Source organism: Tiliqua scincoides, chromosome 1 (genome assembly GCF_035046505.1).
Source record: "Tiliqua scincoides isolate rTilSci1 chromosome 1, rTilSci1.hap2, whole genome shotgun sequence".
Classification (NCBI taxonomy): Eukaryota; Metazoa; Chordata; class Lepidosauria; order Squamata; family Scincidae; genus Tiliqua; species Tiliqua scincoides.
In genome coordinates, this window is record NC_089821.1 from 109271735 (window position 1) to 109297578 (window position 25844).

At 44.4% G+C, this 25844-nt stretch overlaps 1 protein-coding gene across 1 annotated transcript in view; it reads right to left on the minus strand.

Annotated features, from left to right (window-relative positions):
• Nucleotides 1–10053, minus strand: part of NFE2L2 (NFE2 like bZIP transcription factor 2) — a 29781-nt gene extending 19728 nt beyond the window's left edge. Inside the window, exon 1 of the mRNA XM_066612317.1 lies at nucleotides 9814–10053. Coding sequence (XP_066468414.1) covers nucleotides 9814–9834 — 21 coding nt within the window. The 5' untranslated portion in view covers nucleotides 9835–10053. The remainder of the gene's footprint in view (nucleotides 1–9813) is intronic.
• Between the last annotated feature and the right edge of the window lie 15791 nt (nucleotides 10054–25844).

The window sequence follows — 25844 nt, forward strand, 5'->3', positions numbered from 1 at the left end:
AAACTCATGCACATCAATTCTATAAGTGAAAAGTTTCACTACAACTTTTATTTTCTTCAGCATTTCTTAAACTGCCATTTTTCTTCACTAAAACCAGATAGCAACTCTTTGAGCATTTAATGGGTTGATTCAATTCTTAAACAAGTCACCCTCTCTCAGTTTCATTTCTATCACCTGTAGAGGAAATAATCATGATTGATGTGACAGTGTTTCTCAAACTACGGGTGGGAAATCACTAGGTGGGTCACATGCCAGCTTCAGGAAGGCTCCATTCATTTCAAAATTTAATTTTTAACATATTAGACTTGATGCTACCATGGTATGTGACTGCATTTGGGGAAATGTTACAGATCTGTACTTTTAACAGGTTACTCTGTATATGCTTTTAATAATGATAGTCAATGGGACTTACTCCTAGGTAAGTGTGGGTAGGATTTCAGCCTAGGATTGTTAAAAATGTTCCTGTTTGATGATGCCATTTGCAGTCATGACATCACTTTCAGTGGGTCCTGATAGATTCTCATTCTAAAAAGTGGGTCCTGGTGCTAACGGTTTGAGAACCACTAGTATATGAGATTGCAAAGCAGTGCTTTTCAACTTCTTTGGACAACAGGATATATCATGGCCCGAAAAAGTTCTTTGAGCATGCACCAGACATGTTGAAGAAATTTTTAAAGCATGTGGGAATCTCTTCAGTTTGACTAGTACTATGAAAGAGCAGTACTTAGTCAGTACTCCCTTACCAGTACTGAAGGCGAAGACTTCAATCCTAAGCAAATTTGATAGAATCATAGTGTTGAAGGATCCTTCAAAGGCAACCAGTTCAACCTTGTGCATGTAGCAGGAAAATTTACTTAGGTGTTCCACTAAAATCAGGTAAACATTGCCTTTAAAAAAAAATTTTTTTAACTTCCTCAGAAGTTGGGGGAGGTCAGGTCAAGAACAGAGTATAGTAAGAGCTGCCCAATCAAAATTTCATATATCAAAGTTTAGCTCTTCTTTGATCTGGGTAGGCAGTCCAAGTAAGTCCAGCTATAGTAGATGGCAAACAGTGCTGTAATACACTTTGATTGCTAAAATATTCTGTATAAATGAAAATAACCCACTAGTCCTGTCACCTCCTACAGTCTTCTTTCTCTATGAGTATGGATGCCAGAGATTTGGGAACTCTCGGCAACCTTACTAGATGCTCAGGGCCTGCAGTGCTCCGTTTATCTTTAAAAAAAAATACTTTCATAGCAAGCAATTCCAGTACCATTCTGTTCAAGAGTAGAGGTTTCTTCTCATCTGAATTCCACATACCTTTAGACATGAGAAGTAGGCAACTGATCTTATTTGGGTAGCTGGGGGTCAACCATTTGCCACAATCCTAGACCCTATACAATCAGCATATGGGCCATCCTATTCAAACTTAGACTAGGTAGAGAATAATTGTGCTTCTTTTGCATGTGCCTAAAAGTCAACATTTCAAAGTTGAACATATTTCTGTTTGATGTTATCTTTATACAGGGTAATCCTGCACCAGAGACAATAAATTAAATGTCCTCCTCCCCCTCTTTTTCAATGTGTTTTTCAGAAATTGTATTTCACAGGAAAATCAGCCCCTACTTTCATATAAACACATATTTTGTTCAACAGCATTACAAAAATGTCAATAATGATTACTGAAGTTGTTCTGTTCAATGGAAGTGGTTAATTCATATTTGGCCTTGACCTTGTTTACACTAAACCACTTTGGTTATCCACAAAATATCTCCAGAGCAGAACAAGATCCTACATTTCAGCCTGGTTTTGGGCACAGATGTAATTTTGAAAAAATTATGCAGTTAGCAACATCTTACATGTTCCAGGCTCACTTAAAAAAAAAAACAACTCATGAACAAACACTGCATAAGAATTGGTGCCAACAAGACCAAACTGCTAGAGCAGCCAGATAATATTCAGCAAATTCACACTGGTTTTCTCTTGAAATTTAGGGATAATCTAAAACACACCTCTGCTGTAAATTCACTCCTCTACCCTTGCAATTACATTAATAATTAGAACTGATTATTAGAAAGGAAATTATAATACAGTATTACTCATTTAAAGACATTAACTATGTCCTTAAATTATTATTAGGGGAGATTAACTATATTTGCTGCTGAGCCTTCCTCTTCTTCATACACTTATATATAACCTTTCATGCCCTTGCTAGGCTCCTCTAAAGTGCTTAAAAAATGTGCAGAATCAGTCTAAATCAGTCTTACAATTTTGTACATGCACAAAAGTAGTATCTAATCCATGGGCAAGGAGCAATGCAACCAAATCCCTGTCACTCTCTTAAAAACTATTCTCTACCTCAGCTACACACACTGGCTGAATTAAGATAGCAGCTTCCCACAAGATGATGCAAGGGCAGTGATCATTTAAAAGTGCAAGGAAAAGTATTAGGTTGTATAGGGTCTTTTCACTACAGTGAAAACAGTTATTCTTTCAGGCAGTGATACCTGTTTTGATGCTGCTACAACCCAGCTTCTCATTCGGACTAAAAGCACTCAACAGCATAGGCATGGCATGGCCCTACAGAATCAGCATGTCTGACACTGAAGAAACCCTCATTTCAGTTAACAAAGCACATCCACACTGGAACACTATGTCCATTTTACTTGCAGATAGTGGCATCCAGAACATTTGCCTGCACAAACTCACTGCACAAATACACTGATCAGGACAAAAATGGCAAAGTGATTTTTAGAATTAAGATCAGACCTGGATATCCCTCGAGTATACAAACGGGGAAAAAATGTTCTACTGAAAATAATGCCACTATTACTAATCTGAATTGATCTGTTAATTGATATTTTGATTTATTTGGTTTTGCCAGAATGAGGACAATCAAAGCAAAGACTTGGAAGGTAAAAGCCAAGTAGAGGAACCAGACGGGCATGACGATTATATAGGGATGGGAAAGAAGTATGGGACCAGTAGCAAGCTGTTCAGGATGAATAGGTCATGCACTGCCCAAGCCTACTTTTGATTTCTCACCTGGGGTCTTAGCAATTATTTTAAAAACTCACTTTAGTGAGTTGTTTTTGTTTTACTTGATATGGTGCAATCTGGCTCTGGATACCAAAGGATTAAAGTACACAGCAAATACCTTTGCACCCTGAACAGTGTCAGAGTGCAATTTTACAGCATGATATATTTTTCTCTACCTTAATTCTCTTATTAGCCAATTACATTGCTTATCTTCTTAAAACAAGCATATAATAAAGCTATTGGGTTGACCAAATCCAATTTCTCAGTATCAGGACCTTGGAATCAGGTTTCCACTATAGTTTTCTTTTGCCTGACTTTTCTCTGTACAAAATTGGTCAGTTGCACAAGCAGCAGGGAAACTGTTTCCATAGATCATTAATCTTAGTGTATGTTTATTCTTTTACCTAAAATTTGTACTTTGCAGTATACTTTCTTGTAATGAGTCAAATATTTTCCAAAGCAAGTTTTAGTCATAAAAATGAAAGAAATATTAAAATGTAATTATTACAAGTTTTCAGAGTGTTTTATGTTTTTGAAGGTTGTTTTGGAATGGAATGTGGTAATTGGGGCCAAAATAAAGTTTAACTAGGCTGTTAAACTGTGGTCTATTTTTCAGTTTGGCTGAAAAATCACACATACCACAGATCAATGTTTAATTTAGGTCAACTAAGTAGCTGGCACAGATCTGAGTAGCCCCATAAGGAAGGCTGGGGTTTGACTCAGGGTAAAGGGAAAAATATTCCCTTACCCCAAGATGACCTCCACCAGCCTCACAACCTGCACAGGATGTCCACTGCAGCCTGGCTATATGAGCTTGCAGGTTAGGACTGCATCCTCAGTGAAACTTGAAATTAAATCATATAATATAGATAGATAAGTTAGTTATAAAATAAGAAAAATCAAACTTGTGCGAGTAGTTATAACTAAATATAGAAAAGTGACGAGATATTTAACATATGTAAAGACCATGGGATTTTCAAGTGATTCCACTTTTAGAGCATGGATCTTTTAGGCTGCAACCCAATCCACATTTATTTGGGTGTAAGCTGCATTGGCTATCATGGGACTTCTGAGAAGACATGCATAGGATTCGGCTCCTAATCTTACTGTGCATAACAGACCCATGAGCACATATCACATCCACCATTTGCACTGTCCATTGATCTTATAAACCTCACACCTCAACAGACCTGTAGCATGGCTACTCTTCAAGATTTTCTTGCTTTTGTTCACAGACACAGAGGAAATCTGTTTGGATTGTTCTTGTTATCACCTAGGTCAGTGATGGCGAAATTGCAACCCAAATTGCAACCCAAAACCCACTTATTTATTGCAGAGTGCCAACATGGCAATTTAACCTGAATACTGATGTTTTAGTTTAGAAATAACTCACACATTAACATCTTTTACCTACTATTACTTGTAACCAGTAATGAACTTTTCCTCTAGAAATTTGTCCAATCCCTTCTTAAAGGCATCCAGGCAAGTTAATAATAATATAATAATATACAGTATTTATATACCGCCTTTCTTGGTCTTTATTCAAGACTTTATTCAAGGCGGTTTACACAGGCAGGCTTATTAAATCCACGCAGGGATTTTTACAAATTGAAAGAAGGTTCTCTCTTTCAAGAACCACCACATTCAAGATGTTACACTCCGATCTGGTTTAACATTCTGGCCTCCATCCTCCCACGCTCCGAGCAGATGGAACAGCTCAGCTGCAGCTTGCCAGCTGCTTCAAGGTCGCACGGTGCCGGTGGCCTCGAACTGCCGACCTTGTGGATGTTAATCTTCAGGCAAATGGAGGCTCTACCCTCTAGACCAGACCTCCTGCCCATCACTGCTATCATCACTGTTGTCATCACTGCTTCCTGTGGCAAAGAGTTCCACAGACTAATTGCATGCTGGGGAAAGAAATATTGGCAGGGAGCGGGTGGCTGCAAGACCTTGCCACTGCTCATTTTCTCAAACAAGAAAATATTTTTTTTTTAAAAGCCTCACCCACAGAAGTGGGCTCTAAGGCTGCAATCCCAGCCACTCTTTCCTAGGAGTAAGCCTCATTGACTCTAATGGAGCTTACTTCTGAGTAGACACACACAGGAGCAGGCTCCAAGGCTGCAATCCCAGCCACTCTTTCCTGGGAGTAAGCCTCATCCACTGTAATGGGGCTTACTTCTGAGCAGACACGCAGAGGAGCAGGCTCCAAGGCTGCAATCCCAGCCACTCCTTCCTGGGAGTAAGCCTCATCCACTGTAATGGGGCTAACTTCTGAGTAGATACACAGGACTTGTCTCTGGCTGCATTACTCACCCCAGCTGTACTGTGGAGGAGAAGCCTCTCCTGGAGCTGTGGGGAGCTGCTCAGGAAAGGTGGGCTGCAGAGGCTAGCAATGGCTGAGAAGGAGGGCGGCTCAGGATTGGCTGGTGGTCAGCCAGTGAAGGGCCCTGAGTCATTCCAACAGAAAAAGCCAGGAGCCTGCTGGAGACTTGGGGAAAGGAAAAAACAGGGACCTTAAGCTTGCAGAGTGGGCAAAATTTAAAAGGGAAACAAAGGCAGGGCAGGTGGGGGCAGCAACAGAGCCAAGGGAGAGGAGGGCAGTGAGCTCAGGGGGCAGAGGGAAGCAGCCTGCCCTCCCCACACAGGCTGGGAAAAAGCCTCCCTTTTCTTAAAATGACACACACAGCTTCAGCGCCCCTCTCCAGGCTGCCTGGCTCAGTGAGTGCCCACAGAGATGGCTCTGAGTGCCCCCTCTGGCACATGTGCCATAGGTTCGCCACCACTGACCTAGGTGATTGTATGTGTCAGGGTAATATCTTAATGCTAATCAAATAAAATGCAAGACATTTGCCACAATATCTAAATGGTTATACATATCCAAATAAGAAATCCTTCACAACTGAATAACAATGCAGGGGTCTGCCGCTTAACAACAGTTCGCTTAATGACAGATCATATATATGACAGTAACCAAAGCACAACCAAGATGCACTTAATGAGGCAATCCTGTCTCCTATAGCCTACAGCAAAGTGTCTGTTTACACAACAGAGAGGCTCTTAATGCAAAGAAGAGGCAATCTAACTTCAGTAACCTGTGCAGCCAGCTAGTGTCTGACAGGGAGTGTCTGTTTACACAACAAGGCAATAGATTGGACTGAACATTCACTTAATGACCTGATCACATAACAACAGGGATCGGAGAATGTATCCTCATCGCTAAATGGTGCATATATGTGTACTTCAACTAAATGTTAATATTGAACACAGATTTTTTTAAAATTAAAAAAAAACACAGACCATCAAGACCTTGAAAAAATATGCAGTCTTCAAAAGAGGGGGAAGGGAATTACATTCACTTCCCTTGTTCCACTTTCTTCTGATAACAAAATATATTGACACATTTTTGTACTTCTGTGTTTTGGAAGGGGCATCTTTTGGAGAGAATACTAAGATTTACAGTTACACTGTTAGGAGAGGCAAAAATTTAGAGGAAAGTCCCATTTTTGTCACACAACGTAATTTTCAGTAACTATAGGTTAGATCCTCTAATTTCTTACCCATAATAACCACTATATCTTGACTGCTAGAACTATGCTCTGAGGCCAGTTACAAAAACAAAGCAGCCCTGGGGAAAAATAAATCATTACACAACTCCCAACTTCTTTCTGACTTTCAGAGCACCAGAGTTTGCACGCTAAAGAACGAAAAGGGCCCTTTGAGGGAAATACTGACAGACAACTGCCACCTTTCATTAAACCCCGCAAAAGAATGTATGATCTCCACTGGAATGAATATCCTGCAATGTTGAGTGCTGTGAACTCCTGCCATTATTCACAGTTGCAATTTTACAAACTTTCTCAAACCACTGGAAATGTGCACACAATTTTTTTTGGAACACAAGTCATTTACACAGTCAAGCTCTCCAAAGCTGCAGTCATCGTGTGCCTCCTTGAAGGCAAAGAAAAAAAAAACTTTTCTTTTTAAACCCACTTGGCATCTTTTTGCACCAAGAATGGCCTAACTGTATTTAGTGTACACAACACTACCTTCACTGCATCATAAACAATTACAAACTGTAGATTTGGGCTTTCCATCATGCCCAGCAACATCTGTTCCTCCCCACTTGGCATACAGCCTAGTAAATAGTTTGGATGAAAGCTCGATCAATTGTGTCTTTTTCATTGGCACTGACTTTCACTTTACATAGAAATATTGACTGTGATCAGTCCTTGCCCATGCAGTAGTGCTCCAAACTCACAAGAAATCTAAGATATGCCCCTCTTTCCCCTTCACCCTTCAGTTTCCCATACAGCAAATGAAACTGGCAACCTTTGGACTTGCAGATAAAAGTAAGTAGTGTTAGTCCTATCTAGGTGCCACCAATTTTTATTGATTCTGTTGCTATATTGTGGTCACCTTTTATGTACAGAGCCAAGCCCTGAGAGATCAGAACAGAAGGAAAAAAGTGTGATTATGAAACAGACATCAGGAGATGGCAAGGGACTTTTGTTATGCTCCAAGTCTTGCACCCCAGTGTTGTGATGGAAGTTTGTGGTATACCAATTAATGGTATCCAGGTCATAAGAGTACCACACCTGGTATTCATGAAGACCATAGTAAAGTGCTGTTTCTCACCATGAACACCACTTGTTCCCACTATGAGGATATAAGACATAAAAGAAGGAACACAGAATCTAAAAACAAAGAGCAGCAGTTGTCTATAATAGTACAAAGTGGCAGCCTGCAGTTTGTCTGGGTACAGAAACCCACAGGACAGAGACCTAACATTCCTGTCAGATTTAGGATCTGGGGACATTTTTTAGTCCAAACCTGCTACAACATCACTCAGAGGTACAGAGAGAAATAATTCATGAAGTGTGTGCCTACAAAAATAGGGTAAAACAAGTCTCCTTTTGTCACTACAAAGAGATCCTTAAACTCGGAGACAAAGTCTACAATACATTATATCAGGGCGGCTTCAAGTTTACGTTAATCTCATAAATCCTTTCCTGTATGTGTGGTGGTTAGCATGCACAAAATGTATGTTCTGGCCCCTCCTTCACATGTTGACACCAGCAAGAGGTTAGGTCAGGGCTTCTCAAACTGAGGCGTTGTGACACCCCAACCCAAGGACCCTGGACTCATTCCCCTTAAGGGGCGGGGCAGGGGGGAGATTGCATCACTAAGGGGGCTGCAATGACTGGCATTTACTTACCAGCCCCTGCAGTAGCCTCCTGAGGGTGCAGGGAGCCCTGTGTGACCTCCACAGGGCTCCCCAGCCTTCAAAATGTGAAAGTGGAGTAATTGCGCTCCACTTCCAGTTTTGCAGAGGCGCCATGCAATTGCTCTGCTTTCACTTTCTTTGCCAGAAATCCTCAAAGGATTAAAACAGACTTAAATAAAGGCCAGTGCTCAGATCTCTGTAGAAGCTGTACAAGGAGTCCCGTCTCTTGATCCCAAACTTGTGGGAAAGATTTTGACTATTTAAAGAGGAGCAGAGCTCTGCACATGATCAGTTCTTTACATGCTCCTCCCTCTAACTGTGGAGCCCAATTTGTTGGAGCCCAAGCAGCCCAACCCGGTGCATGTCTACTCAGAAGCAAGTCCCACTGTGTTCAATGAGATTTACTCCCAGGAAAAGATGACAAGGATTGCAGCCAAAAACAAGTTACCCAGGGTTTACAGCCCAATCCTGAGCTGCCCACATGCATCGCTGCAGCAGCGCTGAAAATGGCTGCCACTGCATCCTGTGCGCTTTGCTGGCACTGCTGGTGGCTCCTTGGGAGAAGGGGACTTTCCTTCCCTTCCCCCGGGGTAAGCCCCCTGCAATAGAGTTACTTGATTCCATGCCAACCCAAGGTCAGTGTAGAATTTTGATCCTCTGTGTCAGGCCAGCAGCCCAAATCAGAGACTCAGGATCTGGTGGAGCAAAACTCCACCGGTCCGTCCCACTCCCTCCCTCTGGCACACCTCCTCCCTGCCATTCCCTCCACCCCAGAATGCCTCCTCCCCACCTCTCCACTGTTCAGCGGCCCACGCAACTGCAAGCAGCTGAACTCTGGCGCTCGCCCAGTGCTGGCCAGCACTGGGCTACCACTGGCAGTGAGCCAGCACATCCAGCTCAGGATTGGGCTCTTTTGCTGCAATCCACATTTACCTGGAAGTAAGCCCTACTGACTACAATGGGACTTACTTCTGAGTAGACATGCATAGGATTGGGCTCTGAGGCTGCAATCCTATCCACACATACATGGGAGTAAGGCTGCAAGCCCACACACACTTTCCTGGGAGTAAGATCCATTGAACACAATGGGGCTAACTTCTGAGTAGACAGGCACAGGATTGAGCTGCAAGTTCCACTGACTCTAAATGGGACTTACTTCTGAGTAGACAGGCATAGGATTGGGCTCTGAGGCTGTAATCCCACACACACTTTGCTGGGAGTAAGCTCCACTGAACACAATAGGGCTTACTTCTGAGTAGACAGGTATAAGCTGGAGCCGTCAAAGGCTCCACTGTGCTCTCGGGCAGCGCACCCCCGCGCCTCCCCTGCCCACATGACGAAGGCGCTGCACACACGGCGGCGGCGCCACACAACCTCGGGCCTCCCCAAGCTCCTCAGCCGGCAGCACCCCCACTGAGGCTGAGCGCTTGGCTGCGTGACGTCACACCGCGCGGGGGCGGGGCTTAGACCTGCGGGGGTGTGGGCGGGGCAAGGAGGCTGCTCCGCCCCACCCCCACCCAGCTGTGGGGAGCGAGGAGGGGCCACCCCTCCCCCTCCGCGGGTCTCACCTGAGGCACCTCGACGGCCATGGCGGCGGTTGGCGCGGTGACGACGGCGACAGCGGCGGGCAGGGAGCAGCAGCAGCGCGGAGCCGCTGGGTGCGCTCAGGCAGGGCGCCGAGGTCTCTGGCGGGCGCGCACCTCGCTTCCCTGGTTGTCGCCGGCGCCTCTGCCCGCCTGCCTACGCGCTCCCCGGCCAGGAAGCAAGCGAGCAAGCGGCCGCCGCCTCCCCGCCTCGCTCCGCCTTCTCCCGAGCCACTCACAGGCCCCTGGCGGGGGAGGAGGGAGGGGCCGGAGCAGCAGAACGGGGCAGCCCCTCGCGGGGCCGGCTCCAGCCTTGGGGAAACCTGAGTGGTGCAGGCCGGCCCGGAGGCGCCTGGTGGGGGTGTCGGCCTCCAGTGCCAGCCTGCTCGCCAAACTGTTCCTTCCTCAGGCAGGCTCTGTTCCTCTGTGCCATTCCCCTGAGTAGGGCTTCAGCCCTGTGCACGTCTACTCAGAACGTAAGAACAGCCCCACTGGATCAGGCCATAGGCCCATCTAGTCCAGCTTCCTGTATCTCACAGCGGCCCACCAAATGCCCCAGGGAGCACACCAGATAACAAGAGACCTCATCCTGGTGCCCTCCCTTGCATCTGGCGTTCTGACATAACCCATTTCTAAAATCAAGTAAGTCCCATGGTAGTCAGTGTGGCTTACTCCCAGGTAAGTGTGGCTAGGATTGCTGCCTAAGAACACAGTCCTATGCTTGTCTACTCAGACAAAAGGGCACGTGACTTAGGGCACAATCCTAACCAGGTCTACTCAGAAGTAAGTCCTATTTTGTTCAATGGGGCTTACTCTCAGGGAAGTGTGGTTAGGATTGCAGCCTTACTCCCACAATCATGGACAGAGTTGCAGCCTAAAAACACAATCCTGAGCTTGTCTACTCAGATGTAAGTCCCATTGTCTTTAGTGGAGCTTCCAGCGTTGGCAACCTTCAGTCTCGAAAGACTATGGTATCGCGCTCTGAAAGGTGGTTCTGGAACAGCGTCTAGTGTGGCTGAAAAGGCCGATTCGGGAGTGACAATCCCTTCCACACCAGGAGCAAGTGCAGTCTGACCCTGGCCTGTCTCCCTGGCTATGGGCCTTCCTTCTTTGCCTCTTAGCCTCAGACTGTTGGCCAAGTGTCTCTTCAAACTGGGAAAGGCCATGTTGCACAGCCTGCCTCCAAGCGGGCCGCTCAGAGGCCAGGGTTTCCCACTTGTTGAGGTCCACTCCTAAGGCCTTCAGATCCCTCTTGCAGATGTCCTTGTATCGCAGCTGTGGTCTACCTGTAGGGCGCTTTCCTTGCACGAGTTCTCCATAGAGGAGATCCTTTGGGATCCGGCCATCATCCATTCTCACGACATGACCGAGCCAACGCAGGCGTCTCTGTTTCAGTAGTGCATACATGCTAGGGATTCCAGCACGTTCCAGGACTGTGTTGTTTGAAACTTTGTCCTGCCAGGTGATGCCGAGAATACGTCGGAGGCAGCGCATGTGGAAAGCATTCAGTTTCCTCTCCTGTTGTGAGTGAAGAGTCCATGACTCGCTGCAGTACAGAAGTGTACTCAGGACGCAAGCTCTGTAGACCTGGATCTTGGTATGTTCCGTCAGCTTCTTGTTGGACCAGACTCTCTTTGTGAGTCTGGAAAACGTGGTAGCTGCTTTACCGATGCGTTTGTTTAGCTCGGTATCGAGAGAAAGAGTGTCGGAGATCGTTGAGCCAAGGTACACAAAGTCATGGACAACCTCCAGTTCATGTGCAGAGATTGTAATGCAGGGAGGTAAGTCCACATCCTGAACCATGACCTGTGTTTTCTTCAGGCTGATTGTCAGTCCAAAATCTTGGCAGGCCTTGCTAAAACGATCCATGAGCTGCTGGAGATCTTTGGCAGAGTGGGTAGTGATAGCTGCATCGTCGGCAAAGAGGAAGTCACGCAGACATTTCAGCTGGACTTTGGACTTTGCTCTCAGTCTGGAGAGGTTGAAGAGCTTTCCATCTGATCTGGTCCGGAGATAGATGCCTTCTGTTGTAGTTCCAAAGGCCTGCTTCAGCAGGACAGCGAAGAAGATCCCAAACAAGGTTGGTGCAAGAACACAGCCCTGCTTCACGCTGCTTCGGATGTCAAAGGGGTGTGATGTGGAGCCATCAAAGACAACAGTGCCCTTCATGTCCTTGTGGAAGGATCTGATGATGCTGAGGAGCCTGGGTGGACATCCGATCTTGGGGAGAATCTTGAAGAGGCCATCCCTGCTGACCAGGTCAAAAGCCTTCGTGAGATCTATGAAGGCTATAAAGAGTGGCTGTCGTTGTTCCCTGCATTTCTCCTGCAGTTGTCTAAGGGAGAATACCATATCAGTGGTGGACCTGTTGGCTCGGAATCCACACTGTGATTCTGGATAAACGCTCTCTGCAAGTACCTGGAGCCTCTTTAGTGCAACTCGGGCAAACAACTTTCCTACAACGCTAAGGAGAGAGATGCCACGGTAGTTGTTGCAGTCACCCCTGTCGCCTTTGTTCTTGTACAGCGTGATGATGTTTGCATCCCTCATGTCTTGAGGTACTCCACCTTCTCTCCAGCAGAGACAAAGGATTTCATGCAGCTCAGTGATGATGATCTCTTTGCAGCACTTTAGGACTTCAGCAGGGATGCTGTCTTTTCCAGGTGCCTTGCCAAAGGCAAGGGAGTCCAGGGCCACGTGAAGTTCTTCTAGGGTTGGTTCACTGTCAAGCTCCTCCAGCACAGGCAGGCACTCAATGTTGTTCAGCGCTTCTTCGGTGACTACATTTTCTCTGGAATATAGCTCAGAGTAGTGCTGTACCCAGCGTTCCATCTGCTGCGCCCGATCCTGGATGACCTCGCCTGTTGCAGACTTCAGAGGGGCAATTTTCTTCTGTGTTGGACCTAGGGCCTGCTTGATACCATCATGCATTCCCTTGATGTTGCCCGTGTCAGCTGCTATCTGTATCTCGGAACAGAGCTGGAGCCAGTAGTCGTTAGCACATCTCCTGGCAGTCTGCTGGACTTTGCTGCGAGCACCTCGGAGGACCTGCAGGTTGCGCTCACTGGGACAGGCCTTGTATGCTGCTTGAGCTCTCCTCTTTTCCTCAATGACTGGTGTCAACTCCTCAGAGTGGGCTTCAAACCAGTCTGCTGTCTTGTTGGTCTTCTTGCCAAATATGGACAAGGCGGTGTTGTAAACGGCATTCTTGAAATGTTCCCATCTGTTGGATGCGTTTGCATCGACCGGGCCTGGAAGAGATTCCTCAAGCGCTCATGCAAATTCCTCCACTTTTCTCTGATCCCGGGTCTTGCTCGTATCAATGCGAGGTCTTCCTTCCCTTTTCGTGTGATACAGTAGCTTTGTTTGCAGTTTCACTCTGCTGCACACCAGGGAGTGGTCAGTGTCACAGGCAGCACCCTGATAACTGCGTGTGATCTTGATGCTGGGAAGTGGAGCTTACTCTCAGGGAAATGTGCATAGGGTTGCAGTCTTGAGCTCCAAACTATCCACACTTTCCTGGGAGTAAGCCCCATTGACTATAATGGGAGAAGATGTGCATAATAGGATTGGGCTCTTAACTAGTCCAGGACCTCTTTTTTAGCCTCCTGTTCTGGAAAATAATTTAAATGTCCTCCTTTTCCCTGTGAGCAGGCCCCTGTGGGCAGCACATACCTTCTTGTAATTAATAAATTATGTGTAGTTTAATGGTAAGTAATAGTGTTTAAATTAACCAAATGAAATCAATAAACAAGCATTTTTTTAGCTTTTATTCTGTCATTTCCTACATTTTTCTTGGATGTTCTACATTTTGGGCTGCCTTGTCCTTTTTTGCAGTTATGACATCTGGTCACCCTGGCCCTGAATGTGGGCATGGATTTTTTGTTCAAAGCCTATATTTTGGTTTTCAAGCAAGCTTTTGTAGAGGCAAACAAACTCAAATGGAATGTTGAACTTAACAATTTAATGTCACAAGTTAAAAGTAGAGGCCTTTCTTCACATGGCTGATTATTATAGAAGAGTGGAGAATATAATGTTCTGGTTCCATATCATACATGCACAATCCTATGCATGGCTACTCAGAAGTAACTTCCATTATAGTCAATGGGGCTTAGTCCCAGGAAAGTATGAATAAGATTGCAGCCAAAGTCATCATGTTCTCATAAAGGATTTTTCAAGCATTTTCCAGATTTCTGATGTTCTGATGATGAATTTTAGCTTAAGAGATAGGAACTATTAAAAAAAAATTCATTAGGATTAGCTATCAGTAATTAAGTATGTAATAGTTTAATGATAAAATGGGACAAAACTGTATGATTGGTTTAGTATACAGTAGTTTCAAACACTTCTGCTTTAACCACAGTATGCAAGTGTCTGGCTCAAGCTGATTTTTCACATGCCATGTGACTCAGCCATGCTGTTTTTAGAACATTGAAATCCCCTTCAAATCAGCAGGAGGTTTCATGTATGTTATGAAAGCAGTTGGAGCTTGTAAGCTTTATAGGGCTCAATCCTAACCCCTTTTGTCAGTGCTTTCCAGCACTGACATAAGGGCAATGCAGCTCTGAGGTAAGGGAACAAACATTCCCTTACTTTGAGGAGGCCTCTGTGGGTGACACAGAGCTGCAGGATGCAGCACATGTCCCATTGGCACCACTATACCAGTGCTGGAAAGCACTGACATAAGGGGTAGGATTGCACCCATAGTCAGTCAGTCATGTGCTGCAATACTACTTAGAGCAGTAATAACTAAAACGATACAACTTGGGATGAAGTAATATTTTAGTGTTTACAAATGAGTGTTTTGTGTTTACAAATGAGAACATTCCCATAGATTTCAATGGGATCCATTTTTAAGGAAGGTGAAGCAGATGCCTCCTCTACTGTATCCAATCCTCCCTCCTGGGTCAGGCAGCTTTCCTTGGGGTAAGGGAAAATATTTCCTTACCCCAAGGAGACTTGCAACTGCCTCTTAACCTCCACTGGGGGCTGCACCAGTGTAGATTAGGTTTGGGCTGCAAGTTATTTACATGAAAATGTAACAAAAGCAGTAGCCTGGCAAAACTAGCAAACAAAGATAACTAGGCAACAAAAGACTGAACTAAACTCTTGAACATGGTTAGATTACTTTGCTGATAAAAGCTTCTTCGTGGCAGGCAGTGTTGGGACTGGAATGTGGGCTGCTAGCCAGCTGAGAGAAACAAGCCCTTTGGCCTTTTACCCTGTTTGAAACATGCTAAAACTCTGTTTAAGTTCAGAGACCTTAAGGCCATGGTGAGTTTTTACAGTCTCCAGGCCTACAGAGCTTCATTACTTACACATTTGTGTAATGTGTAGTTTACCTTTGATTATTTAATTGGCATGCTACAAATACAGGTTGAGTGGAATCATGGAGGAGTCATCCTGTGATTGATTTATGGTGTGTCCAACCCTCTCTCTTAGCCTATGTCTACCATGTTACTGCTGGGTTAAGCAGCAGCACAGTAAATGTGAACTGAGTTGCAAGGTGGGTACACAGTGAAACAATCAAAAGACAGCTTCAGGTCATGCCAAAATTCTGCACATATCCTCTCAATCTGCATTCTCATTTTGCTAATACAGTTTGTATGAATAGGCCCAGAGCCTGGGACAGAGAAGGTGCAGACAGCTTTTTTGTTAAGTAGTGTAGAAGAACATTGACCACTAGATTAACTAGTTACATTGTTTAATAATATTTAGCTTTTAGTATATCCAAACAGCATAGTCTTAGGGTCACACTTTAGCTCATAGGCACTTCTGAGAAGTGAAACAGCTCCTCCTACCCCTAGTCTTTATCGGAAGCCACCCACCAGCACTGCTTTTCATGATAAAAGAGAGTCCTTGGGGAAAACAATTCTAAAACTACATGTAACTACATGTAGTTCTGTCAAAGACGGTTCAGCTGAGTACCATAATATATACAGGAACAAATAGCATGAATTAGGTTATTTAACTGAAATTGCTGCTAGGGTATTGAGGCCATAAAGTGTGTTTGTGTTGATTTCTGGGTGCATTTTTTATAGGGATCAGTATTTTATTGAAAGTGGAGGGGGTGCTGTGTGAAGGAGACAGGGAAATGGGGGAGCAAACACAGAAATGTTATGTTCTGTCAGTTAGGAAAGGATTCATTATACTTAGTATACAGCCATGCAGGTTAGATGTCCTGAGATGTTTCTAAAAAGGTCAGTATATAAAGAGCTATTTCTGATGGACCTGTGGAGTGAGGAGAGAGACAATCACGTGTTCACAACAGTAGAAGTGATGAGAGGCCTGTGGGATAGTGGTGGATCAGAGTGACTGGAAAGGCATTTGTATCTTATGTGAGTGCGCATACTAGGGCACCATAATGCTTCTCATTTACTATGGTGTATACATGAACAGCCCAATCCTATCAATGGACTGTGTTGCTGGAACTCACATTCCAGAAGTGCAGCCTAACTCAGCACCATAGAATTTGGCACAGTACAGTGTGCAGAAATGGCAAGCAGCTTCAGCCATGAGGCAGCAGCCTTCCTGGAACCTCCAACATAGATCATGGGTGGGGATGAGATCAGGGCATTCTGTGGAAGAAACCATGGCAGGGGCTAGAGGGGATGGATCCACAGCATAGGTGCATGCCAGATCATATCTCCTCTTTTTAAAACCTCCCCTTTCCGTCTTTGGGCATATGCCATCAAAAGAGGTGGTGTATATCCAAGGAGACCCATAAGCATTATCCCATTTTTGCCCTCAGGTAGCTCCCCCCACCTTTGGATACAGCCATTCTTTTTGGCACTGCTGCATTGGTGCTGGTGGGGGGGGGATAGAATTGGGGCCTAAGTCTCCTATGTACAAACCAGCTTGGTTCTGGAGGTCTGTATGAAAGTTGAAATGTAAGTATCTTGAAACACTCAGCTTTCTCCCCCCCCCCCAGCACTATCAAGCCTGTACAAAAGCACCTCTAAATGATGGACCATGCCCAAGCAAAAGCAGCAGTGCAGCCACCCATAATCCAAATGTTTGTAACTCAAGGAGCCAGTGTATATCAAGTGGAAATATTTCATTGTCATGTGCATCTGACAGTTTAAAAATATAAATAAATCAATTGGCAGAAAATATGTGGGCAGAATTAAGCCACCAGACTGAGAAAATGTAAACATAAAAGTAAGGAACTTGGATAAAAGGAACTGAGACTCTTGCAAAACTGATCGGATATGAGCCATATGAAATTGGGAAGTGTGGAAATCAGTTGGACTGTACTAAAACCCAGGCTACTAGGATTTTGTAATGGGAAATGCTGTTTACTTCCTGTGTTATACCCTTTTAGTACGTGGTTCATGGGACTTACAGTAAAGATTTACTTCCTCATGTTATGTAGCATAGGCTTAAGTCTGCCTTTTTCCTGATGACCTGAAAACAAGACTTGTTAATTGTGCATTTTTGGGGGGTTGGCTTTCTCCTCAATTCTGCCACCTAATGGTATACAACAAGAACAGTGGCTCATCACTCTCACTTATAGTCCCATTTATAGTCCCTGGTTGTCTCATGTTCATCACCTCCTATCTGAGCAAGACTTTGAAGCAGCTTTCTGGGACTCTTCAGCTACCATACAGAAATACTGTGATGAAAACAGCTGCAAAGATTTTCAGAAGATTGCAGAGGAATCATGTTTGTGTTTTTTGATACCAGATGAAAGACTAGAAAGATGGCAACAAGTATAAGGTCCCAGCATAAACAAAAATGCCATGTGGTCTTTGTGGTACAGATTGCTGGTTGCTTAATCTACCTCACACACTTACAGCCCACTCCTGTCCAGCATTCTAGCACTGATACAGCCATGCCAACGAGGGACACATTACATTCTGGGGGGGGGGGCAGTCACAGAGACCTCCAGGTAACGGGATGTTTGTTTTTATTTTATTTTCATTTGATTGGCACATGGTTTTTATGATAGCAGCATATTTTACCCACATTCTGTTGCTCTGACATTGTGTTCCAGGGCAGGTGGATTATTAACGTAGACATACAAGAACCCAGTAGTGTGGTGGACCTCCATCTGGGAGCAACTTGGTACAAGTAATAAAAATTGTTTCTTTAATTTAAAAAAACTGAAAATGATGAGTATTCCATCATGGCGATTGGGGATTCCCATGGAGATTCCAAAAGTGAGACCCCTATTTCTCAGCTTATTCTGGAGGTGTGTTCAGTTCAGAACAAATGAAAATGGGACAAAAAAGAGCCCATTGGTATCCATTTCTATTGGAACTGAAAAGGAGTGCACAAACCTACTAACAAACTGGATGGAGCACATTTTTCTAATTTTAAGCATAAACAATATTCTTGTGGGAGGGGAGGAGTTTGCCAACATCCTGTGTACTTCAGTTCCAGCTCTCACCCTGTGGTGTTGGGAAGCATAGACTCCTTTCAATTAAACTTTTCCCATCAGCATGTTTAATAGCAGGTGAATGCTCCATAGATAGTTGTTGGTTTTTACTTTTTTAGAAATATCCACTTGTGAGTCTGTAAAAGGGAACCCTGATTCTACAACAGTGGTTCCCAGACTGGTGGGTCATAACCTTAAGGGGCAGAGAGAATGGCAGCAACATAATCTCCAGGGTCACTGCTGGGGATGGGGGGGGGTTTCCACTTTCCTTAGCCAGCGCCAGTCTCCAGGGGGGTGTAGGGGAGGCCTGCAGACGCCTCTGCAGAGCTCCCCAAGCCTCTGGTAAGCTGAAAATTGTGAGACTGATAAATTATATAATTATTATAATTACATAAGTTATAATTGCTTTAAAAGTGTACTAGGTAGGTGTTGGCAGGTGGCTTAGTGTCAGCAGATGCAACCACAGACATTATTCATGCACCCCCCCAGACATTTTTTTTTTACAGATTTTTAAGGTGTTTGTTTTTTTTACAACAATGACAAGTGCAGAAAGCAGTTATGTTTATTATCACTGAAAAATCACACCTCTGCTTATTACACAGACAGGTGTCACCTGATGGGTATGAAGAAGTCATTCGTGAACTGTGGCCCAAGTAATTAAAAGGTTGCCACTGGCCCTCTAGAACAGGGGTGTCCAAAGGTTTTGGCAGGAGGGCCACATTGTCTCTCTGACACTGTATCGGGGGCCGGGGGGGGGAAGAATTAATTTACATTTAAAATTTGAATAAATTTACATAAGTTTTCATAAATGAATATTTTAAAGAACTTACATGAATGAATGAATGGTCCTGCAATAGCTCAAGGCCTAAAAAAGGCCTTGCACAAAGCAAGGTTGGCCTTTCCTTTGCTGCCACTACTGCATCACAGATGTGAAACAACAAGCAGTGGAGGGAGACCTCATCCCACAGCTCATGCAAGAGGTCAGACAGTTGCCTTCAGCTGAGAGCAGTTGCATCAGGCCAGTGTGGGCTCCAACAAATCTCCTGAGGGCCAGAGGCTCATTGGAGACTGGGGGCTCCCTGAGGGCCACATTGAGAGGCCTCGAGGGCCACAAGTGGCCCCAGGGTCGGGGTTTGGGCACCCCTGCTCTAGAAGATTGGAAGGGGCTTGGTATGTCTTCCTTTGTTTAACTGTGCATGTGCAAATCAAAATCAACTGGAAAATGAATAACCTGCCTGGCAGTACAGTGAACTAACGAAATAGTGTAATAAGGATGAAATTATTTAAGTTAATATTCAAGTCATACAGTCATCCTTGATTTAACTTTCAATTATACAAAGGTAATTGTATTAAAGAATTACTTCATTCACTGGTTGGTGGCGAAAAAAATAGCTTGAATGTTTTAATAACCCAGTGTCTGCAGGTAATATATGACCTGGTCTGTGGTTCTGAGCTGACTAGAATCCTAATTTTGTTTGCACTGGGTATATATGAGAGTGTTACCATGGATTATCTCAGAGCATGACCCTCTGGACATACATTCCACAGTCTACAGAGTCTGCTAGAAATATCTTTAAAATATTTATCTGTACCTACTGCAGTTGCGCATGACTAAGTGAAATTTATGTCTGTGTGGAAATACATCACAAACTGAGAAGCCCTGGTGGCTGTGTATTGTAGATATGGAACTGCATTTAAGGTTGTGTTCATCTGATCCGGTAACTTCCAGCTTGTTACTTCTTGCTCCCAATCTAAGGTAAATATTGCTTCTTAACCCTGTCAAGGCTTATCCAGATGATGGTAGACACTAGCATACACCAGCTTTATTTTCCCATATGGCAGTGTTTCTCAAACTGTGAGTCAGGACCCACTAGGTGGGTTGCGAGCCAATTTCAGGTGGGTCCCCATTCATTTCAATTTTATTTTTAATATATTAGACTTGATGCTACCATGGTATGTGACTGCATTTGGGGAAATGTTACAGACCTATACTTTTAACAAGCTACTCTGTATATGCTTTTAACAATGATAGTCAATGGGACTTACTCCTGGGTAAGTGTGGGTAGGATGACAGCCTAGAATTGTTAAAAATGTTCCTGATGGATGGTGTCACGTTCGGTCATGGCATTACTTCTGGTGACTCCTGACAGATTCTCATTCTAAAAAGTGGGTCCTGCTGCAAAATATGTGAGAACCACTGGATTATAGATATTCTGGGAAGGAAATCTGGACTTTTTTTAAAAGTGTAGCTTCATACCGTTTTACAAGTTGTAAATGAATACATTAGAAAGTAAACACATTAAATGCAGTCATTAAAAATAGGTCTATCAATGGCTGTTGGCTGTGGCTTCTGGAAGAAGCCCTCTTCTCAGGGCTAGCAGATCACTTATGGTTGCCAAATGACAGAGAAAGACCAACAGCTTGCTCCAGCAAAATAGCCTGCTCATGAGCTTCCTGGGTCACTGCTAAAGACAGAAGGTGAATTCTAGTCTCATTCAGCCAGTGGTGTATCTAGCCCATCTGCACCCGGGGCAAACTAACATTTTGCCCCCCCCCATGATTTAATTAATTAAATTTATTATTATTATTACTGTATTATAGAAGATAGCAACGTGAAAATGGTAGATGAAATAACTTTAGCTTACAAAAACTTGTGCCACATTACTTTGTTAGGGCACAATCCTAAGCAAGTGTACTCAGAAGTAAGTCCTATTGTGTTCAATTGCTCCGACTCCCAGGAAAGTGAGGTTAGGATTGCAGCCTTAGAGCCCAATCCTATCCAACTTTCCAGCACCAGTGCAGCTGCAGTGCAGTCCCAAAGTAAGGGAACAAATGTTCCCATACTTTGAGGAGGCCTCTGTGTCTGCCTCCCCACCACAGGATGAAGTGCATGCCCCACTGGCATAGCTGCACTGGCACTGGAAAATTGGATAGGATTGGGCCCTAAGTTGTCACAGGGTCATGAATATTTTACAATCTTGGCACATCTCCCACACATACAGTTATGTCTTAAGTAGCATTATGAACTCTGAAAATATCTGAGCAAAAGCATTCTCGCAGAGACAACTGCATCCTAAAGTATTCTGTCTCTTTAAAATGCAATGTAAGAAGTTGCCCATAAATCATAATCCTGAGCACATTTATTTGGAAACACTGAAATAAATTAAATTTACTTACAAGGTAAAGGTATTTGGGTCCATAGGTATACCATTTGTTATCATTATAATATGAAATCTGTAGTGCTCAGAATGGTGCATTTGCACAGAATATTTTTCAGGGACTAAAATCAGTGCATCTAATCCTGCAAGCCTGTCATAAAACACAACCTTTTTTTGTGGGGCATAGTTTCCTATGTTTCTAGTTTTGCATTTGACAATACACATATCTCTCCTAAGCAAATATGCCCAGAAAAATGACTGTGCCCTCATATGATATTTAAATCAGACACAAAACAAAGGTGCAGCTAATCACTCAAACAGCTTTGATTGGCAGAGTGGCCATGCTTCCTAAAATGTTCACAGCACTCATGAAATTGGCAGGAAACTCCGGGGCTAGCCCAGGTTAGGAGGCAAACAGGATCATTTAGCCAGATTTCTGCTTCTCCAGCAAGGCCATACCAGTTACTGTGGGAGCCTGCTTTGGGTCCCATCCCCACATGTCTCCTATGCCTTTAACAAGTGACATTCTACGACAGGCAAGAATTCAGTTGTTCTTTTTGCACCAGGGAGAAGCTATGGGAATCTAAGTTCAAGGTTGGAGAGACTGGGATTCTCTCATGTCAAAAGCATAGTTTCACAGAAAAGCAGCAAGTAGGGAGGCAACAGGTGCAGCTGAGCAGCTGCAGCCACATCTCTCCCCCAGATGCCTCAGGACGCCCCTGGGAGCTAGCCACACCTCCCTAGGGAGGCCCCACGCACAAATTGAATACCTCGGCTCTATGTAGTTATCTGGGAGTAAGATGCATTGGACACAATGGGACTTACTTCTGAGTAGACAGAAATTGGCTGAGGGGGGCAGGGCTGCAGAAGCAGATCAGCTGCTTGGCTGATACTCAGCCACTGGAGAGTCCTTCGGAACAATCCCCCCCCCCCAGTGATGGGCCATTCTGTACAGCCTCCCTCCCTCATCCACCTCACACAACCAGCACCTGCTTCCCCTTTCCCCTCCTGTCTCTCCATGTGCAACCTCGCCCCAAGGGCTACATTTCCCAGCTCACACCTCGCCCTGGGCATCCTGGGATTGGTCAAGGCTGGAGGAGGAGGAGGGGAAGAGTCCAGGGGGTGCTTAGAGGGCCTTCGAGCATTTCCAGCAGTGATAATGAGTGCCTCTTCTCCTTTAAGAAAAGGACAAGGGGGGTGAGGCGCCCCAGTGCTGGGGCATCTGCCCATTTGCCCCGCCCTATGTCCGACAGTGCATTCAGCATATGTTTTTGTCTTATGTATCTACCAGTCCCTATGCAATATGCAGCCATTCAAGTTTTAGCATGTACTGGCAACCTGATTTCTGTGAAAGAAGCGGGAACCAACTCCAGGCTCATTGCCCCCTCTTTGGTTAACAAAGTTAGGTTTACTCTGAAAATGTCATTGACCGTAAGTCTGTTTTCTGGAATGTTGACTGTGTTTCCTTGGAAACATTTTCACTGTAAACTCAATCAAGTTCAAGTGAGTTTATGGGTGGTGGGGGAGCTCAGGAGAGAGAGTAAAGTAAAACTCAGGGCACAATCCTAACCAGGTCTACTCAGAAGTAAGTCCTATTTTGTTCAGTGGGGCTTACTCTCAGGTAAGTTTGCTTAGGATTGCAGCCTCAGTTCAACTGAATGAAAAGAGTCTAGAAATCTGTGATGGAAGAGCAAAGGCATAAACAGAACAATTCCTTGAATGAAATAAAAACTCACTATCATCCTAAGACCAGACAGGAGCTGTTCTTCCTAACTACAAATGGTTAGTGATGGGCTTGCATCATGACAAATCATGTCCATTATGAATTAACTGAGTGTCTTATATAATCATAAATGCATTCATTTCCCATTCATAACTGAATCCAGCAAATCACCAGCTGCACAAAATAGATGCTTCCTATTCCACCCTCCCCTGCCCAAAACACCCCTCCCCACCTTCGAAAACTCCCTCCTGCCACCCTCTCCAACTCCTCCGCACTGATGGGTACCTGTGCGGGCCAGCACGGGGAATGGATTTGGCACTGGCAGGCAAGTGCACATTTTTAAGCTGGCACTGACAAAAGAAAATATTTCTTTACTCAGCGTGTGGTCAGTCTGTGGAACTCCTTGCTGCAGGATGTGGTGACGGTATCTGGCCTGGATGCTTTTAAAAGGGGATTGAACAAGTTTCTGGAGGAAAAATCCATTACGGGTTACAAATCATGATGTGTATGTGCAACCTCCTGATTTGTAATACAAACACAGCCTGAAATGCTTTTTACTGAAATGATCCCTCACTGGTTTGTCATTTTTGTTGTTTTTTGTTTGTTTGTTTTTAAGTTAAACAGAAGTTTCCCCATGGGAAGGAGAATATATTCCCTGAGTACAAAAGAAATTAGTTTTTAGAATTCAAATTAGGAGAGTTTTGTAAACAAACGGTCTCTCTTATTCCCATCTGCAGGGCCATAAACAGCTAGCAAGCCTCTGCTTATATTTTATTGTCTTGTTATCAGGATCAGTAGGCTTTTGGATAGATAAAAGAAGTACTGTGATTTTTTTCCCCCACCTTTGAAAAGCTGTAGTCAGCTTTAAAAGATACAATGTCACAGTTTTCAGCTGGCCCACACAAGCCTGCTGAATTCTCTGCTCTGATTCTCACACAGCAGGAGGCACCCACCTAAGTGAAAAGTTTTTTTGTTTTTTGCTTTGAACTCTGATCTCTTGATTTTGTCCTTTGATCAGCCTCACCTTCTCAGAGGCTTCCTCAAACCCTGTTGTTTGCTATTACAATAACATCATGTGGGAACTGAGGCTTCTAGAGCTCAATTCTGAAACACCTTCCTGGTCAACTCTTCTACAAGCTACAGTAGTTAAAACATTTTGCAATATTTAGGCTGCTAGAACCAAAAAAAGACTATGCACAAGGTCCTTCTGGCTCTTTTGAAAATATAAACTTTGCTAGATCTGAGCAGCTGTACTACTCAGGTCTAAGGTGAAACAGGACAACTGTATAGCTCTTTTGCTAGCAAACTGATACTAGAATTTTCAAGCAGAGTAGCAAAATTTATATGAGCTACCCTTCTCTAAAAGGGTATATTAATAATGGCCATATTAATAACCTGAATGAAGAGATTCTATGTGCCTCATGCATACCCAGAAGAATTTTGAACTACTGATAATATGCCCCCAATATTTTTTGTTCATTTATTTTGTTATGATTTATCCAAATTATATGGCAAAAATATGGAACTTAAATTAAGAACATAAGAACAGCCCCACTGGATCAGGCCATAGGCCCATCTAGTCCAGCTTCCTGTATCTCACAGCGGCCCACCAAATGCCCCAGGGAGCACACTAGATAACAAGAGACCCCATCCTGGTGCCCTCCCCTACATCTGGCATTCTGACTTAACCCATTTCTAAAATCAGGAGGTTGTGCATACACATCATGGCTTGTACCCCATAATGGATTTTTCCTCCAGAAAAATCCCCTGTCCAATCCCCTTTTAAAGGCGTCTAGGCTAGACGCCAGCAGCACATCCTGTGGCAAGGAGTTCCACAGACCGACCACACGCTGAGTAAAGAAATATTTTCTTTTGTCTGTCCTAACCCGCCCAACACTCAATTTTAGTGGATGTCCCCTGGTTCTGGTATTATGTGAGAGTGTAAAGAGCATCTCCCTATCCACTCTGTCCATTCCCTGCATAATTTTGTATGTCTCAATCATGTCCCCCCTCAAGCGTCTCTTTTCTAGGCTGAAGAGGCCCAAACACCATAGCCTTTCCTCATAAGGAAGGTGCCCCAGCCCCGTAATCATCTTCGTCGCTCTCTTTTGCACCTTTTCCATTTCCACTATGTCTTTTTTGAGATGCGGAAATATGATTATATTTCAATCATAGATGAATGTACTGTATATCAAGACCAAAATGTTTCTGAGTTTTGGGAGCACCTCATGTATCTCCTTGGGTGAAGGACCCCTGCCTTAATATTTTGCTGTTGTATGCTGTATGTGCACCAGACTTGCCCAGAGTCTGCCAGCCCAGGTTAGGTGGTGGAGGGGGTGGTTTTGGGGAGGTTTTGGGTAGGGAGGGGGAAGGCCATGGGGCAGGGAGTAGGCTGGAAGAGGTGGATCTCTGCAGCAAAGCTGCCTGCTGAATCCATGCCTCAATTTATAACCCACTCCTTCCTCTTCTCAGACTTGGGCCAGCAAAAAAGCTGGCATAGGTCCAAGGAGACACATAGGCAATGAGGTGGCCTACCAGGAAGTTAATAAAAAGGATTTTTACTTTCCTCCCACTGACTGTCTGATTGATTGTCCCTTCTCACTAGAGCAGGGGTGCCCAAACCCCGGCCCTGGGGCCACTTGCGGCCCTCGAGGCCTCTCAATGCGGCCCTCAGGGAGTCCCCAGTCTCCAATGAGTCTCTGGCCCTCTGGAGATTTGTTGGAGCCTGCACTGGCCCAATGCAACTGCTCTCAGC